Source organism: Halteromyces radiatus (assembly GCF_025201355.1).
Source record: "Halteromyces radiatus strain CBS 162.75 chromosome Unknown BX664scaffold_2, whole genome shotgun sequence".
Classification (NCBI taxonomy): domain Eukaryota; kingdom Fungi; phylum Mucoromycota; class Mucoromycetes; order Mucorales; family Cunninghamellaceae; genus Halteromyces; species Halteromyces radiatus.
The window spans coordinates 2,553,579-2,570,956 of NW_026251688.1; the positions used below are offsets into that span (position 1 = coordinate 2,553,579).

The 17,378-nt window shown below is 32.2% G+C and overlaps 7 protein-coding genes across 7 annotated transcripts; 3 read left to right on the plus strand and 4 right to left on the minus strand.

Annotated features, from left to right (window-relative positions):
* Positions 1-46: 46 nt before the first annotated feature.
* Positions 47-3,085, minus strand: BX664DRAFT_325584 (CAF1 family ribonuclease-domain-containing protein). Its single transcript, XM_051544053.1, has 11 exons — positions 2,955-3,085; positions 2,470-2,835; positions 2,204-2,354; positions 2,004-2,100; positions 1,779-1,948; positions 1,642-1,687; positions 1,478-1,556; positions 1,268-1,396; positions 874-1,137; positions 347-796; positions 47-269 (listed from the first exon to the last, which is right to left on the minus strand). The coding sequence occupies exons 1-11, from the start codon at positions 3,049-3,051 to the stop codon at positions 175-177; spliced, it is 1,944 nt and encodes a 647-aa protein (XP_051403344.1). The 5' UTR covers positions 3,052-3,085; the 3' UTR covers positions 47-174.
* A 42-nt stretch (positions 3,086-3,127) lies between these two features.
* BX664DRAFT_275624 (histone H2A.V) lies at positions 3,128-4,090 on the minus strand. The gene is made up of 3 exons (XM_051541295.1): positions 3,963-4,090; positions 3,737-3,832; positions 3,128-3,642 (listed from the first exon to the last, which is right to left on the minus strand). The coding sequence occupies exons 1-3, from the start codon at positions 3,963-3,965 to the stop codon at positions 3,337-3,339; spliced, it is 405 nt and encodes a 134-aa protein (XP_051403345.1). The 5' UTR covers positions 3,966-4,090; the 3' UTR covers positions 3,128-3,336.
* A 610-nt stretch (positions 4,091-4,700) lies between these two features.
* On the plus strand, positions 4,701-9,702 carry BX664DRAFT_311984 (P-loop containing nucleoside triphosphate hydrolase protein; the record flags this gene model as incomplete). Its single annotated transcript, XM_051542591.1, has 17 exons — positions 4,701-4,706; positions 4,817-4,984; positions 5,077-5,178; positions 5,255-5,518; positions 5,590-5,667; positions 5,758-5,842; positions 5,911-6,014; positions 6,088-6,223; positions 6,288-6,386; positions 6,461-7,335; positions 7,440-7,619; positions 7,687-7,939; positions 8,017-8,108; positions 8,172-8,550; positions 8,628-9,113; positions 9,197-9,558; positions 9,640-9,702. 17 exons carry the CDS (start codon positions 4,701-4,703, stop codon positions 9,700-9,702), a joined length of 3,732 nt encoding a protein of 1,243 aa, XP_051403346.1.
* Positions 9,703-10,416: 714 nt separating this feature from the next.
* BX664DRAFT_325594 (uncharacterized protein) lies at positions 10,417-12,417 on the minus strand. Its single transcript, XM_051544054.1, has 4 exons — positions 11,848-12,417; positions 11,327-11,603; positions 11,088-11,247; positions 10,417-11,018 (listed from the first exon to the last, which is right to left on the minus strand). Exons 1-4 carry the CDS (start codon positions 12,269-12,271, stop codon positions 10,581-10,583), a joined length of 1,299 nt encoding a protein of 432 aa, XP_051403347.1. The 5' UTR covers positions 12,272-12,417; the 3' UTR covers positions 10,417-10,580.
* Positions 12,418-12,862: 445 nt separating this feature from the next.
* Positions 12,863-13,876, plus strand: BX664DRAFT_292449 (glycolipid transfer protein domain-containing protein). The gene is made up of 4 exons (XM_051541990.1): positions 12,863-13,017; positions 13,102-13,160; positions 13,273-13,527; positions 13,605-13,876. The coding sequence occupies exons 1-4, from the start codon at positions 12,900-12,902 to the stop codon at positions 13,770-13,772; spliced, it is 600 nt and encodes a 199-aa protein (XP_051403348.1). The 5' UTR covers positions 12,863-12,899; the 3' UTR covers positions 13,773-13,876.
* Positions 13,877-14,133: 257 nt separating this feature from the next.
* BX664DRAFT_325597 (uncharacterized protein) lies at positions 14,134-15,636 on the minus strand. The gene has a single exon (XM_051544055.1). The coding sequence runs from the start codon at positions 15,528-15,530 to the stop codon at positions 14,232-14,234; it is 1,299 nt and encodes a 432-aa protein (XP_051403349.1). The 5' UTR covers positions 15,531-15,636; the 3' UTR covers positions 14,134-14,231.
* A 420-nt stretch (positions 15,637-16,056) lies between these two features.
* BX664DRAFT_364177 (diacylglycerol acyltransferase type 2A) lies at positions 16,057-17,357 on the plus strand (the record flags this gene model as incomplete). The annotated part of the gene is made up of 5 exons (XM_051548411.1): positions 16,057-16,314; positions 16,392-16,429; positions 16,506-16,987; positions 17,058-17,102; positions 17,194-17,357. The coding sequence occupies 5 exons, from the start codon at positions 16,057-16,059 to the stop codon at positions 17,355-17,357; spliced, it is 987 nt and encodes a 328-aa protein (XP_051403350.1).
* Positions 17,358-17,378: the final 21 nt, after the last annotated feature.

Below are 17,378 nucleotides of genomic sequence, written 5' to 3' on the forward strand. Positions count from 1 at the left end.
AAGTATAATTTTATGGAATGGATCAAAAAAAAAAAAAATACATATTTATTATACAGATGAATGATGCTAAAGTAAAAATATATATATATATATATATATGAAGATAATAATCAATGAAATAACTAATTCACTATAGACATAGAGAGATAAAAGAGATTGTAAACCGTTTTATCATTAAGCCTTGCTTCTCTTGGTATCCTTTTCTTGATTGGAAGATGGATGTTCACGTTTAGTAGCACGGAAACTTGGTGGAAGAGGAATATCAAATTCTAAATCAAAAAAATGAAATAAAAATGAATAACCATGTATTAATTATTTATCATGTTTTTTCCTATTCTTTTCTTACCATCATAACTTGCACCACCACTTGGCACAGAGGATGATACTTCTTTTTCCAAAGAATCAGATGAGACAATTGATTGTTCTGTTGTTGTCGATTTGCCATTTTGTTGCTGAGATTGGATATATGTTGATGTTGAAGTATTTTGTTGAAGAGCTTCCCATTGATCACCAGTTAATAATTCCATTTCAGCTGCTTGAGAAGTAATACGGAATGCCTCCCCTTCTACATAACGAGTACCACTTCGAGTAAAATCACGTACACGGTCCATTCCTAACATACCCAATTTTACCAATTCTATCTTGTTTGGATGCTTGACAGTAATCCATGCTGTATTGTCATTGATCCATGAAACATAAATAGGTTGTATTTCAGGATATAATCGTTCTATACCAGCATTTGTTAATCCAGTGGGGATATTGTTCAAGAAAAATCGATTTCGTTGAATATTGCCATCTATCAAATGGTAAACAAATAAGATTGTTATATGCTCTGTTGTTTTCGATGTTTTTTTTTCTTCTTCTTTCTCTTACGTGTAATCTCTTGACCTTGTAGATCAATATATGGGTTGTCACATCGCATCAAGAATATTTTGTTGTAAAAAGGTGTCACTGAGGTATCGTAAAAGATTGGTTCCTTCGCATGAGTTGTTCCTGCTTCGCTATTCACTTTTAGCTCTTCAGGATTGCTACTTGTGACATGTGATGTTGACTTGGTAGTGGTTTGATCACTATTGTCATATTTCCCATCTATAGGAATATCCCCCTTTTCACCTGTCCTTTTTTCCAATTCTTCTTCTAAAATAGGGAAATCATAATATTAAAAAAAAAAAAAAAAAAAAAAAAAAAAAAAAAAAAAAAAAAAAAAAAAAAAAAAAGAGTGAATATTAAAGTTACGAATTCAGATTATTTTCAAATCAACATTTACCTTCTTTTTCCTTGATATAGTAAATGAAGCCAAGATAGATTATACCAGTCATATATGCATCATAACCGGCTTCGTGACAAGATTCAGGACTTCCATTCACAGAATAACGATCAAACCCATCACCCATACCTATTCAAGTATTGAAAAAGAAATATATGTCAAGCCTAGGAAATGTTACCAATCTTTTTTTTTTTATGTTGATTGACTTACGAATAATATGTCCACCCTTTCGTAATTCTTCTTCTACTGTGTTGAATAATGATCCCAAGACGGAGGTATTGAAACAGTTCTGAATAAATAATATCAAAATAATATCAGGTTAAAAGTTAGTATTTAAACAAAAACGATTTGTTTGAATTTTTTTTTTCTTTTACCTTTAAAATAGGATGGAATTCCGCCATATACTTCGTATCGACAACCCTATAAAAAAGTAGAAAAAAAAAAAAAGGAAGAAAGAAAGTATCATATCAATAAAAGCCAACTGAATATTATATAATGATCATTCACTTACTTGTTCCACATGTTGCCCACAAGCTGCTTGAAATCATTTACATTTTCCGGTAAGTTGTGCCAAAACTGATCAACAGTATGACAGATATCATACATTCCATTATGAATTACCACTGGACAGTTGGAGTCTCGTATAGCTTCAATTACGTGGCGAAAATTCAATTGCGGTGACTATAATAACAAAACATTGATTAGCGGTAGTAAATTATCATTCTATTGTTCTTACATTGGACGATTTCTGAAATCTATCTGCAGCATCAATTTTTGTAATTTCCAAATTTCGACTATCTCTTGGTGATGCCTTCAAGAATCCATTATATCGACTATATTTATAATAATAATAATAAAAAAAAAAGATGATGATGAGAATAACTTGTAACGATTCATCCATATATCTTTTTTTTTTTTTTTTTTTTTTTTTTTTACCCTTGTTGTATTTCTTGATATACGAGTTTTCTTTGTGTACCATTGTTGGTTGGGACTAGTAAAGGTTTTCCTGTTCCATTTTGAAGCCAATTTGCCAAATTATTTCGCAAGTTTTCCAGAAATTGTCGTTGATGTTTGTTGAGGATTGTATCTATAAACATTATGAAAAATCATTAAAGAAAAATAAATCATATCAATAAACTATGATCTTTTTTTTTTCTTTTCATATGGATATAGTTTCTCTATATCATCAAAGGACTACTTACCATCAAGTACAGGATGACGTCCAATAATACTATATCCACCTGTTGTTGTAAATAGACTTCTTTCTTCAGAGTAGTTATAAAAAGGAATACCTTCATCGATCAGTTTATTGAAGTCAAAATTGTTAGATCGTAAGAATGAGAGGCTGCTGGCACTGGATAGAAAAGTACGGTGACTTTGGACATTGTCATTATCGCTACCAAATACATAAAAGTTGAATGGTTTCGCTACATAACAAGTATCTGTTTTCTTGAAGGCGCAGACACCATACTGAACGATCTCGAAAGCTTGTACATGACTTTGAATCTTGCTATACCGTTGTTGAATATCATCCCCATTTTGAAACTTGACGTCGTTAGTAGCAAGACCTAAATAAATAACATATATATGAAAGAAAGAAAAAAAAAAACACAATGCGTACCTATTAGTTCCTTGAAATCGATTAAAAAGTGTTCTATAGAGAATGAAACTCGATATGTTAACTTGCCTGAAAATTCAGCATCAACAGCAATAAAATCAGCCTCCAAAAGAGTTTCACGAATGTTTGGTAATGCTTCTTCGAATTCTTTTTTGAGGATCTCCATGGTTGCTCAATAGAAAAAGAAAAAAGAATCGAAAAGAAAACGATGCAGAGAAAAAAAAAAAAAGAACGAAAATTTTTTTTTTTTTATTTTTTTTTGTATTGTTGATTCGGACCCAGTTTTTGAGTTGATTTTTTAATGACTTTCACTAAAGACGCATAAAACTATATATGTGTATACTACTGCTACTACTAAAATAAAAAAAATTGAAAAGATAAGCGTGGGAAGAGGAGAATATAAGCAAACGGAATATATACTAGTAAAAAGGAAGATATCTGAATAGAGTGATTAAGCCTTCTTGCCAGACTTGGGAGTACCAATAAGAGATCTGTGAATATGAGGTAAAACACCACCACCAGCAATAGTAGCCTTGATAAGAGCATCCAATTCTTCATCACCACGAATAGCCAACTGTAAATGTCGTGGAGTAATTCGTTTCACCTTCAAGTCCTTGGTAGCATTACCAGCAAGTTCTAAAACTTCCGCAGTGAGATATTCCAAGATAGCTGCTGTATATACTGCTGCTTTAGCACTAACACGTGCATTGCTACGACTTTTATCCTTCATATACCGATGAATACGACCTACAGGAAACTAGATCCGAAGTAGATTGAGTCATTCTTGTTTTTACCGATATTCTAAACGCTATTTGTTTCTTTTTTTTTTTCCTTTTTTTTTTTTAACTTACTTGAAGACCTGATCGAGCTGATTGAGATACAGTAGGTTGTTTAACTTCTTTTCGTTCAGTCTTGGGTTGTGAAGTAACTTCAGTTGGTTGATCAGCCTAAAGGAAGACAAAAAAAAAAAAAAAAAAGAAAAAAAAGAAAAAGAGATGAAGCCTTTTATTAGTTTCACAAAAAACAAAATCTATATAATCCATATAAAATGGAATTAAAAAAAATATAGATGTTTACCATGGTTGTATATGTTTGCTATGAAAAAAATGAAAGTAATATATAAAATAAAACACTAGAAAAGACAAAATATAACGATTTGAAGAAAATAGAGAGAAAAAGAGAAACAACAACAACAACAAAAAAAAAAAGAAGAAAAAAGGAAAAAGGAAAAAGGAAAAAAAAAAAAAAAAAACGCGCTCTACTCTGTATCGAAGGCATTGAAACCCAGCTACGAATGGTATTCAAGTGAAGAAGCCGTATGAACTGTTCTATATGGTAATAACGACAAAATCATGAATTGAAATTGTCATGGAAAAAGATGACACTATATATCTATCACGGAATTTACATTTTCATTTCATAAAAACCATTCAATTATTCAAACTCTTAATAACTTACTCATTCAATCATTTGTGACTTAAAATCATCCAGTCATTCAATTACTCAAAACGTAAATCCATAAAAATTACCTAGTTAATTTGCTTTCCTTAAAAAGAACCTTTATATCTCTTAAATAAAGTAATAGTGAAGAGTTAAATTTAAACTTTGAATTCACTTTTTATAATAATGTTTGATTTAAAAAAAAAAAAAAAAAAAAAAAGAAAAAGGAAAAAGTTTTATATGTTGATCTTGTACGCATCAAAACAGTTTTGAGGCGCCGCTGATAACAGCTAATGAGCTAAAAAGTGAAATTCACTTCTATTTTTTTTTTCCTTCTTTCTTCTTTCTCTCCACTTACCATTCATAAAACTCATCATGAAGGTAAACTATATATTATATAATATCATTTGTCAAATACAATCATTAACGTCTTTATCCAATAAAACATATATCTCACTAATATTCTTTTTCGTTTTTATGTTAAACTATAGAAATTTGGGAAGAAAGCCATCACAGCTAAGCGTCCTGCTCGTGCGGATTGGAAGGATAGTGCCAAGAAAAAACAAGTCGGTGTCTCAGATATGACATTATTATCTAAAATTACAAATGAAGCTATTAACGATAACTTGATGAAAAGGTGGCAAAATGCTGAAATTTATGTAAGTATATATACAACAAAAAAAAGATATTTATGTGATGACATTTAAAAAGAAAACTTACTTCCCTTTTTTTTTCTTTTTTTGTAATCAAGACTTATATTGGTCATGTATTGATTAGTGTGAATCCTTTCCGTGACCTTGGTATCTATGCTGAAGATATATTGACAAGTTATCAAGGAAAGAACTTGTTGGAAGTATGAACAAAAAAAAAAAAATTAAACAGTGGAAGTAAAAAAAAATAGAACTAACTTTATCTTTAAATTTATATAGATGCCTCCTCATGTATTCGCCATCGCAGAAGCTGCTTATCATCATATGAATGGATACAAAGAAAATCAATGTATTATTATTAGTGGGGAATCGGGTGCAGGAAAAACTGAAGCAGCAAAACGAATTATGCAATATATAGCTGCTGTCTCTGGTGGTAAAAGTTCGGCTATTCAAAAGACAAAAGACATGGTGTTGGCAACAAATCCTCTATTGGAAAGCTTTGGATGTGCAAAGACATTACGAAACAATAATTCAAGTCGTCATGTAAGTTTTGTTATTGTAAAAGATGAAAGGAAAAAAAAACATTTTCGACTAAACTTAATTTATTTATTTAGGGTAAATACTTGGAAATTCAATTCAATCCACAAGGTGAACCGATTGGTGCTATTATTACAAATTACTTATTAGAAAAGGTTGGTAATAAAAGAGAAGAGGGATGTCTAAACAAAGTAGCAAATAACTTTACCTCCTTTTTTTTTTATTTTTTTCTCGATTATATTTAGAATCGTGTTGTCGGTCAGATCGAAAATGAACGAAACTTTCATATCTTTTATCAATTGACAAAAGCAGCTCCTCAAGAATACAAAGGTAAATTTTATCAAAATCAATTATTTAATTAAAACTCATATATATATATATATATATATATGTATTAGAACAATTTGGATTACAGGGCCCTGAAAGTTTCTTATATACTAGCAAAAGCAACTGTTTGAATGTAGATGGTATCGATGACATCAAAGATTATCAAGAAACAGTGGTAAGTTAAAGCAAAGACAATGATGTAATGAAACGTAATGAAAGTTTAGATTTTATATTCTTCTATTTTATAGAATGCTATGGGTATCATTGGACTTCAAAAATCAGAACAAGATTGTATCTTTCAAATATTGGCTAGTATTCTTTGGTTGGGAAATGTTGTTTTCTCTGAAAATGAAGAGGGTCATGCTACTATTGTGGATATGGATGGTAAGTCAAATCAATACTTTATAAACCTAGTAACTAACAACTCTCCTTATATATGTATTTATAGTGGTGAACTTCATCGCCTATCTCTTGGGTGTAGATGCTGAAGCCCTTTATAAAGCTCTGACTGTTCGGGTAATGGAAACTCAACGTGGTGGACGAAGAGGTATATTTAATATAAGAATGTATGTACATATATATAAGAAAGTTTTATTCATTATTCATATTTGATTTAAATAGGAAGCATATATGAAGTCCCTTTAAATATGGTGCAAGCAGTTTCAGTACGTGATGCATTATCAAAAGCTATGTATGAACGGTTGTTTGAATGGATTGTGGCGCGAATCAATGTCTCATTACAAGCTCAAGGACAAGTCAACTGCGTTATGGGTGTATTGGATATTTATGGTTTTGAAATTTTCGAAGACAATAGCTTTGAACAGCTTTGTATCAACTACGTCAATGAGAAACTCCAACAAATCTTTATTGAATTGACTCTCAAGGCGGAACAAGATGAATATGTACGGGAACAAATCGAATGGACACCTATCAAATTTTTCAACAATAAAGTGGTATGCGATCTAATTGAAGAAAAACGACCTCCTGGCATTTTTGCTGCTCTCAACGATGCTTGTGCTACAGCTCATGCTGATCCTTCGGCAGCTGATAGTTCCTTTGTCCAACGATTAGGCTTCTTGTCAACTAATCAACATTTTGAATCTCGTGGAAACAAGTTTTTGATTAAACACTATGCTGGTGATGTAATGTATAACGTGGAAGGTCTTACTGACAAGAACAAAGATTCCTTATTGAAAGATTTATTGGATTTGGCCGCCTCTTCAGAAAACTCATTTATCTCTCAAACCCTATTCTCAGAGCGTGTGGATCCTAATTCGAAAAAACGACCTCCTACTGCAAGTGATAAGATCAAAGCCTCTTGTAATGCACTGGTGACAAAACTCATGCAATGCCATCCCAGTTATGTACGAACGATCAAACCAAACGATAGCAAAAGTTCAAAAGAATATGATCAGAAACGTGTCCTTCATCAAATTCAATATCTGGGATTATGTGAAAACATTCGCGTTAGAAGAGCTGGATTTGCTTATAGAACGGTAAAAGAAAAAAAAAAGAAAAAAAAAAAAGAAAGAAAAGAAATGCAAGAAAACGACATTTTCTCATTTTTTTTTTTTTTTTACCTTTTTATTATTATTATTAGACCTTTGAAAAGTTTGTGGAGCGATTCTATCTATTATGTCCAACAACGGGTTATGCTGGTGATTATATTTGGCCTGGTGATTCTCGAAGTGGATGCGAAGAAATCTTGAAACATAATAATATTGCACCTACAGATTGGCAAATGGGTACCTCCAAGATATTTATCAGACGTCCTGAAACGGTAATCAATATGTATATGTTGTTTTTTTTTGGATGCTTATTTTTTTTTTTTTAATTTTACTTTTTAGATTTTTGCTTTGGAAGATCTTCGTGATAAGTACTGGCATAATATGGCTACTCGAATCCAAAGATTTTGGCGATTAAACAAACACAGCATTGGCCATTTACAATTACGGGATTATGGAAATCAACTTTTGGATCATCGAAAAGAACGTCGAAGATTTTCGCTTGTCAGTCAACGTCGTTTTGCTGGTGATTATTTGGATGTCAAGAATGGATCTGGCATTGGAGGCATGATTCGGAATACAATCAACTTGCAAGGTAATCAGTATAACTCTTTATTTGTGACAACAAATGACTCTTAATTATTATTATTAATATTATTTTATGCAATATAGGTAATGAAGAAGTTGTTTTTAGTATGCGCTGTAGTATGCTTGTTCCAAGAGCTATGCGATCAAGTGTGCCTAGTCCTCGTACCCTTATTATTGTAAGTCTCAATGTTTATTTTTGAATAAATATTTAATGACTGATTCTGTTTATCTTTGCATAGACAAATCAAAATGTACATATATTGGTAACAACGAAATCTAGTGGATCCTTACAAATGATGGATGAAAAAGTAATCTCATTCAACTCAATTCAAAGTATGAGTACCTCGACACTCCGTGATGATTGGATTATTCTTCATGTTAATGGTTCTCCTGATGGTGATATTGTTCTATCTTGTATATTCAAAACTGAAGTAGCAGCTCACATTGTACAACAATCCGGTGGCAAGATTCAATTGAATGTCGATCAACAAATTCAATACAACAAAAAGGGAGGAAAACCAGTGGTGATGAAATTCATCAAAGATGAAACTGTTAGACGAGATGATGTTTATAAGAGTCATGTCGTTCGTGTGCCTACTGGAGAACCTGCTTCAAGTGGTAAGAATGATAGATACGAAAAGACGAAAAGCATATATACTGACTCTATTTTATACTTATATTCTGATCTAATATAGAATCCGCTGGAATGCTAGCTACGAAATCAACATCAATGGGAGCAAGAAGAAATCAACAAAGACCTACTCCAGTGTCCAAACCTATTGTACCCACTGGAAATCAACGTACTAGTTATCAACAACAACCATCATCATCTCGACCAGCTCCTGCTCTTCCTACCACCAACAGACCTTCACCCATGATTTCATCAGGTAATAATCGGCCCGCTCCACCTCCTATTACAAGTGGATCTACGATATCATCTGTTCGTCCGGTAGCTCCTCCCATATCAAATATTGGCAATCGATCAAGTGTTGTTCCTAGTCCTTCTCAACAACAGAGACGTCCAGCTCCACCTCCACCTCCAAGTGCTGTCGTATCGCCACCACCATCTAAACCTACTTTACCACAATACAAGGCAATATATCCATTCCAATCTGCTGAAGAAGGCGAAATCACTTTCCAAAAAGGCGATATACTTGAAATTTTGGAAAAGGATGAAAATGGTAAACAAAAAAAATAAAAAAAAATTACAAACCTAGAGGAGAAATATAGCTACAATAATAATATTTTTCTTTTTCTGTATTAGGTTGGTGGCTTGCTCAATACCAAGGTAAAGAAGGATGGGTACCTAGTAATTATTTGGAAGAATATACACCACCTCCAGTATCACGACCTGCACCACCTCCAGCACCTGCACGAAGACCTCCATCTCAACAAATTTCACCACCATCATCTACTATCAGTGGTCAAAGTAACGGTGTACCTGCATGGAAAGCACAATTAGCGGCAAGAAATAATACTGTCAATGGTATCAGTGGTGCGGGACGACCTTCAATCCCTATGAAGCCATCTATTCCCAATAAACCACAAATTCCATCTCGTCCTGGATCATCTTCTTCACCTTCTCCTCCTGTGACCAACTCTCAAGCAACTTCTCTAGCTGATGCTGTAAGTATCTCTCTTTTTTTTTTTATATACCCATCTGTATTCTTATCATTTTACTTTTATTTATATATGTATATGTATTAGATTCGAGCAAGAAGGGTACAAGCACAAGTGGATGATGATGATGATGACGATGAATGGAAATGATGATTATGATTAGATAGATAAATAGATTAGATAGATTTGATACTTGTTAGACAATACTTACTATTTGACACCTTTTATTTTTTTATAATCATCATTATTTTTCAATAATAAAAATAGATTAGTAAGTGTTTGCCTACTCTTTTTTTTTTTTTTTTCCTCAGTCCCTCCTAAACAGCCAAGCATAAGAAATGAAAACGATTGTTGGATCATGAACTTCCCATAAAGAGCATGAATACAAATTTAATTGAAAGGAAGTTGTAGAAGAAAGTGATGGTGCTAACAAAAAAAAAAAAAAAAAAAAAAAAGAGTGGTGTATTTTTTTTTTCTTCTTCCTGCTAACAAAACAATGGAATGGATCATGCAAGTTCCACGTTTATCGAGGAGTTTGATTTGTACCACATTGTTGTATCTATGGGGCTGCAAAAAAAAGGCGTATCATGTACAGCCCCTATTTTCCGCAGTTCACTTTCTAGACTTACAGAATGGATTTCCCCCGCTGAGATATATATATATATATATATATGCATATTTGGTTATCATAGTGATTGTATGGATGGTATTAAAGTGTGAATAAATATAGATGGTGTATCCTATTTCCAATAAATGTGAATGAATCTCAGTATATGGACAATTGAACAATAAATCCTATTAAAAAGCAATGAAGTGTTTATTTTGAGAACAAACTTATTTAGAATTCTTCACGATAAAAATAGATAAGCAAAAATGAAAATTTATTTGTAGGTCAATGAATGAGGGAGAGAAAAAGAGGAAATATAAGTAATAATAAAGTAATTGTCTATCATAATAAGAGGTGAAATGGGGAAAAAAAATATACAAACAAAAAGTAGGAATATAATTACAAAATGAAGAGGATGAGGTTATTTCTTGCGTAAAAGGTGAGTTTTTTCGGTAGGACTTGAAGAAGTAGGAGGAGTAGTGGGGCGTAATTCAGATTGGACACTTGAGCTACAAAAATCATGTTCTTCTTCATCATCATCATCATCATCACTAGGAATGGTAGTATAATAAGGATTTGAAGATGATGAATGTTGATATTCTTGTTGAACTACAGTATCCTCTTGAACTTGAGGACCATGATGACCCCAACTGTTTGATCGCCATGATAATAAAAGAACACCGGAGATAGTGATGGTTACACCAAGCATGACCAAGAGCAGTTGCCACCAAAAGAGTCGACTCCATTGATTGTAATAGACAAGACCATTAAAGAGGCAGGAGACATTGAAGGCACAAGAAGAAAGAGGAATCAAAATCACTGTATCACATAATCGAAGACCTTTGTTAAGATAATAGAGCTAAACAAATCATACATAATTAGTAAACAAATAAATGAAACAATGGAATCATGTGTATATCTTACTAACCTGAAGAATAGCTGTAACTACCATCATAATCAAAAGAATCCAAGTAAGGGCATATTGAAGTTGATTAAGCTTGAACACCACTGTCAGTATAATAAGTTCAATCCCACTCTTAGCAAATAACATACTTTGACTACTAATGTTACCAGCAATGACACCAAAACTAATAAAAAAAAATAAAGTTCTTAGTCACCTTCCCATGTCATCCCTCCTCTTTTTTTTTTTTTTTTTTTTTTTTTTACCTGATACCAATACACATCTTGAAATCAGCAGGACTGATCCATTGACCTAACCACTTGCCACCATGTTGAAAACCTGACCTTTCAATTCGATAATAGATAGATTCTGCATAATGACTGAGGAGAATTGTAGTGACAATAAATGTTTCTAATACACTGAAATAAGCAATAAACGCAGGTCGTTTGTATAAACGAATCAGATCGTCAATGTCATGATCAGGTTCAGGAATCACACCAAAGAGTCCAACAAGTAAAGCACCAATAACGATAAGTAGAGTACCTAGAATATAATATAGATTAGTTACCTTGTTTTTTTTTTCCTTGTTCCTCCTTTTTCAGTTCTATTTTCCTCCTTTTTCTTGCATAATAATGATGGTTAATAAAAAGTAATGATAAATAAACAATGAATACACACATATATATATATGTATATTCACTATCATTATCATTATTATTTTCATCATATCCCTTTCCTTGGCTCCTATTTTCCCAAAAAGATATATTTATAAATATAAATTTTTTACCTGCGATACTTCTTTTTGAGAAAGGATCACCTAAAACTATCCTAGCAGCCAAAGCATTGAAGACAAGACCCATAGCACCAATGGGAGCCAAGATAACGATAGGTAAGTAGCCAATGGAAAACACCGAACCAATGATATTGGCTGCCAAGTAAGTTGCAAACCCAGCTACCCACATAGGTCGTCTAAGAGAAGGTTTCCGTAACTCGACCGGATAAAGTTGATCATTTAATATATGTGATTTTCGTTGAAAGGCCATAGCAAATGCTTGAATAAGATTAGTACAAAAGGAGACACCAATGCCGATCCAGAATTCCTTGCCATAAGCATCTTTATTGTCTTGCTGACTAAAATCATAAACGGTACCATTATTGTTGAATAGTCCGAAATGGTGGGGATCTAATGGCAGTACTGAAGTGAAAGACATTAAGTAGATTGTTATTATTATTGTTGTTGTTGTTATAGCATGCAAATATTGTATAGATCGATTGTACTATTATTATTATTATTAGTTGTATTAGTCGGTAATAAAAATAATAAGAGAATGTTATTGAAGAAAAAAAAAAAGAGGAGTCTATTGAAGGAAAAATAAAAAAAAAAAAAAGAAGGAAAGAAAGAGGAAAGAATTTATCAAACACCGACAATTTATATAAAAAAAGAGAAAAGGAAAAATTATCTACAACAATGGAAAAGGTATACACGTGATATGAACCATTTAACCAATTCTTTTGTAATACTATTGCCATGTTGAATTGAGTTATTATGCGAATTTGTACAAACTATTACCAATTTGGTATGACAGCAGGATTTTTTTTTATGGGCTCAGCATCATCGTCATTCAATTTCTGTAGGTGTGTTCGGTCCCCAAGACATAAAATAAAAAAAAAAAAACGTCCTGTATGACAGCCAATGATTGTCCATTTCCCTTTTTTGATTCTAATTCGATTTGGATCTCCGGTACACGTTTTTCAAATTTTTAGTTACATTGTCTCGACCTTTTTTTTTTTTTCTTCTTCTTCTTTTCATCTATCTACAATCCCGTCTTAGAATTTATAATGGCTTCCACTACTTATTTCCATACTGTCACTCGTTCCTATGTTGATGTTGATACCTCAAAAGGTGTTGATACTGCTCAATTCCTTGACGCCACTGAAGGTGTGGTGAAATTATTTGGTAAGATAATATATATGTTGTCATCATCTATATTGTTGTTGTCCTAACAACTTTTTTTATTATTATCATTATTATTAAAAAAAGATTCCCTTGGCTCAAGTGCATTTACTGTTGTTCAAAATGATATGAATGGTAATATCAAGGTAAATAAAACAAACAACGAGTTTCAACGGCATAGAGAGATAGGTCTTGTCTTTTATAAAATAAAAGATATTAACTATTTTATTATTATTATTATTATTATTATGAATTTAGAAAATCAGAACACGTTATCTCTCAAATCCTACTGCCAATGATACTTTGGAAAACTTATTGGCTAATGAAGCTCATGAAAAGAAACGTGTTGCCACTGAAGGTTTATTATGGTTGATCCGCGGTTTGGATTTCACTGCTCAAGCTTTACGTCGTAGTCTTTCTGATCAAACTGAAGAACTCACTATTTCCTTCACCAAATCTTATGAAGCTACCTTGAAGAAATTCCATGGTATCCTTGTGCGTCCTGTCTTTTCTGTAAGTTGAAAGAAAAAAAAATAGTAAAAGGATGGTTGATGATAAGATAAACTGACGATATCTTTATATATATATAGTTGGCAATGAAGGCATGCCCTTATAGAAAGGATTTTTATGAAAAGATCAATGTTCAATCCTCTGATGATATTGCTGTGATGAAAGCCTGGTTGGCCGCTTTGGAAGCTATCATTGCTACTGCTCAAGCTGTCTTTGTTGCTCACCCTGAATATATCAAAGGAATGTAGATAGATGTTGATTCTTAGCATATATATATATATATATATATTTGGTTTATAATCTCAATAAAGAATACCTTTTTTTTTATTTTTTTTTATTGACATTTGTTTCCTATGTTGTTTACAAAATAAACCAAAATGATATATATTTATCATTCTCATCATCATAATTATATTGACTCATTTTGAATAACATTTGCAAACCTGTCAAGATAAAAGGTTCCCGCTTTGGTCCATAGTAACATATTTCATTGATATCCTTCATCATCTACACAATTCGTCATTGGTTTCATATCATCATTCATCATTACATTGTATGTACCATCATATCAATATCCATCACACAGGCTAACTATAAATAAATAATAATAAAAAAAAAAAAAATAGAATATCTTTATTGAAAAAAAAAAACAACTTTATAAATTAAACTACAAAAATGTGATCATCCAATAAAAAGCATCCAAACCGTCAAGTCGTTTTCCTATTTTCCACATTTGTTTTGTTTTGATCCTGATCAACCACATTTCTTTTTACTATTCCTTGTTCGATTTCCATCAGGTATCGACGAGAGAAGACTTCGATATAATAGTTGGCACCGTTCCAGACACTGGCCCCAAACATAGTACATAAGAATAAAGTGTGTAACCAAAAGTGCTTGAACATAAAGTAGGTAGGTACGGTGGTGACCAAATTGTAAATCAGTTGAAGTAACATAAACATATATGCCTTATATTGAGGACCAAAGATAAATGCAGCACGTTGGATAAATGATTTCTTGTGAGTCGAACCAGAATCATTCAGTAACCAAGAATAAGAAGTGACACGTAAACCAGATTCCACTTTTTCACGACGTTTTACCATAATAAAGACGAAATAGAGTGCTTGCCAAATCAGATATGCCATGGTGGAACTGACCATACAATCCTTGAATGACATGACGATATTACCAGATAAGGAAGCTTTCAGGGCAGGGAAATGTTGGTCACGATACAAGGTGCCAGCAGGGGTATCAGGATGTAGTTCGGGTAACCATCGTATCACATAAGTCACAAGAGCAGGAAAAATATGAATAAAGACAGAGGTAACCTTGTCCAAGGAATGAAAGACCAAAGAATTACGCCAAGTGACAATAGCCCAAGCAACAGGTCCACTGGTTAAGGTATAGGTAGCATAGAACAAATAAGTAGAACCAGGAAAAACCCAAAGATAAAATAACACCAATACATTGACAAAGTAGCATAAATCAAAAATAAAATAATGCCAACGTCGGTACTTGTACACTACAAAACGAAGGGACAATAGATAAAGTGACTGGATGGTATAGTAGAGAGGAATCCATTGAGGTACACGAGCAGTCAAGGCAGGAGTGATACATGCATTACCCACACCCACTACAAATGATACCTTATCTCGAAGTTGTACAGTTTTTGCGTCCTTGTTCATCCTTGCATTGATAGATTCATATTGTTTGACGAGTTTCTGTTCTAACAATGTCCGTCGTGTTTCGAGTTTCTTGGTTTGTTGTCGAATACGATCGCGTGTTTTATTTGTCCAGGCTGACGACTTTTGTACTAGTTCTCGTTGTTTGTCATTAAGTTGATGTGTAACTTGATCTAGTGCTGCTGATAAACGGTCAATCATATCAAAGTCGTTTTCAGAAAGTAAAGTATCAGAAGATGTTGTCCATTCGTCCAAAACATCATAGTCATTATCAAATAAATCATCATGATCATCAACTTCTGTTGGAGAATGTTCGGGTGAACCCATTATAAAAGAAGAAAAAGGTCAGAAAAGAAAAAAAAGGTCTAATAAAGTTGTAGATGAATATGTAAAATAAGAAAGAAAAAAGATATAAAAAAGAAGAAGAGAGAAATGTGATTTTTTTTTTTTTTTTTTTTTTTTTTAGATGGGCGACCCATGTGAAATCGTTAGCGAGATGATTTTTTTTTTTTTAATGTTTAAAGAATCCAGTAGTTATGTTACTTTAATAATAAAATCATAAAATTTTAATTTTATTTATTATATAAACTAATTAACAATAATTATGCTTTTTATTTTATTAAACATGATGATTTATATAGTTTTTTTTTTAACTATTTTACCTTGTTCATAAGGACAATACTTTTTCTATGATTTCGGATACCGAACTACCTATAATTTTCTTTTATACTTTTTTTTTCCCTCTCTTTTTTCTTTGCATATTTTTTTATAATTGATAATGAATGATACAACAACTTCGAAACAATATTCGTTAACAGAACATAAAGAAACATTCACTTCACGACTTCCTCGTATGGCACCACTCAATGTACCTCTAGAACGACGATTACAAACATTAGCTACTCTTATCTATGGTATTGAACCTTCAGTAGTCATTGGCTTTTTTATATTTCTTTGGACAATACCATTCCTTTGGCCTATTTTAATAGCTTATGTGATTTGGATTATTAAGGATGAAGCTCCTGTTCGTGGTGGACGAAGAATTGAATGGGTTCGTCGTCTCAAGTTTTGGAAATATTTTGCTGAATATTTTCCTGTCAATATTATCAAGGTAAATTAGAAAAAAAAAATAGTAAAGAGAATTGGTTTAACTTTCATCTCTTTGTTTTTTTTTATTATTATTATTAGGAATCAGACTTGGATCCAAGCAAAAATTATATATTTGGGTAATAATAAAAAAAAAAAAGGTATCATTTAATCCATCCATTTCTAACACTATTATTATTATTATTATTATTGTAGATATCATCCACATGGTATTTTGGCATATGGTGCAGTGATTACTTTTGCAACTGAAGGCAATGGTTTTAGTCAACAGTTTCCTGGTATTGAAACTAATTTGATGACTCTACATTCCAATTTCAAAATGCCATTTCATCGGGATTATCTATTATCACTTGGAATCTGCTCTGTCTCTCGAAAATCATGCAAATATATCTTACAAAGAACTGGTCGTTCTATTGCTATTGTTGTGGGTGGTGCTACTGAGTCTTTACATGCTTACCCTGGTATTATCGATCTGACTCTGAAGAAACGTCTTGGTTTTGTGAAAATTGCTGTAGAAACAGGTGCTAGCTTGGTTCCAGTTTTATCTTTTGGTGAAAATGATATTTATGATCAAATCAAAAGCGAACAAGGTTCTTGGTTATGGCTTTTACAAAAAAGAATTCAAGCTGCTTTGGGTTTTACTATGCCTCTTTTCCATGGAAGAGGCATTTTTAATTGTAAGAAATAAAAAATAAATAAAAAAAAAAGAACAAAAGGATAATTAACTTATTATTATTATTATTATAGATGATATTGGATTGATGCCTCACCGTAAACCTTTGAATGTTGTTTGTAAGTATGCTTGAAATTTTAAGTTGTTCTATTTATTTTGTAAAGACATTCTGATTTTATTTTATTTTTAATTTTTTTTTTTTTTGATTAGTTGGTAATCCTATTGATCCTCCTTCAAATGTCTCTGATGAAGAAAAGGATAATGTCGTTCAAGACCTCCATACTCAGTATATGAATAGTCTTCAAGCAATTTGGGATAAATACAAAGATGATTTTGCTCCTAATCGTGTTCAAGAATTAGCATTTGTTGGTTAATGAATTGTAGCTAGTGTACCA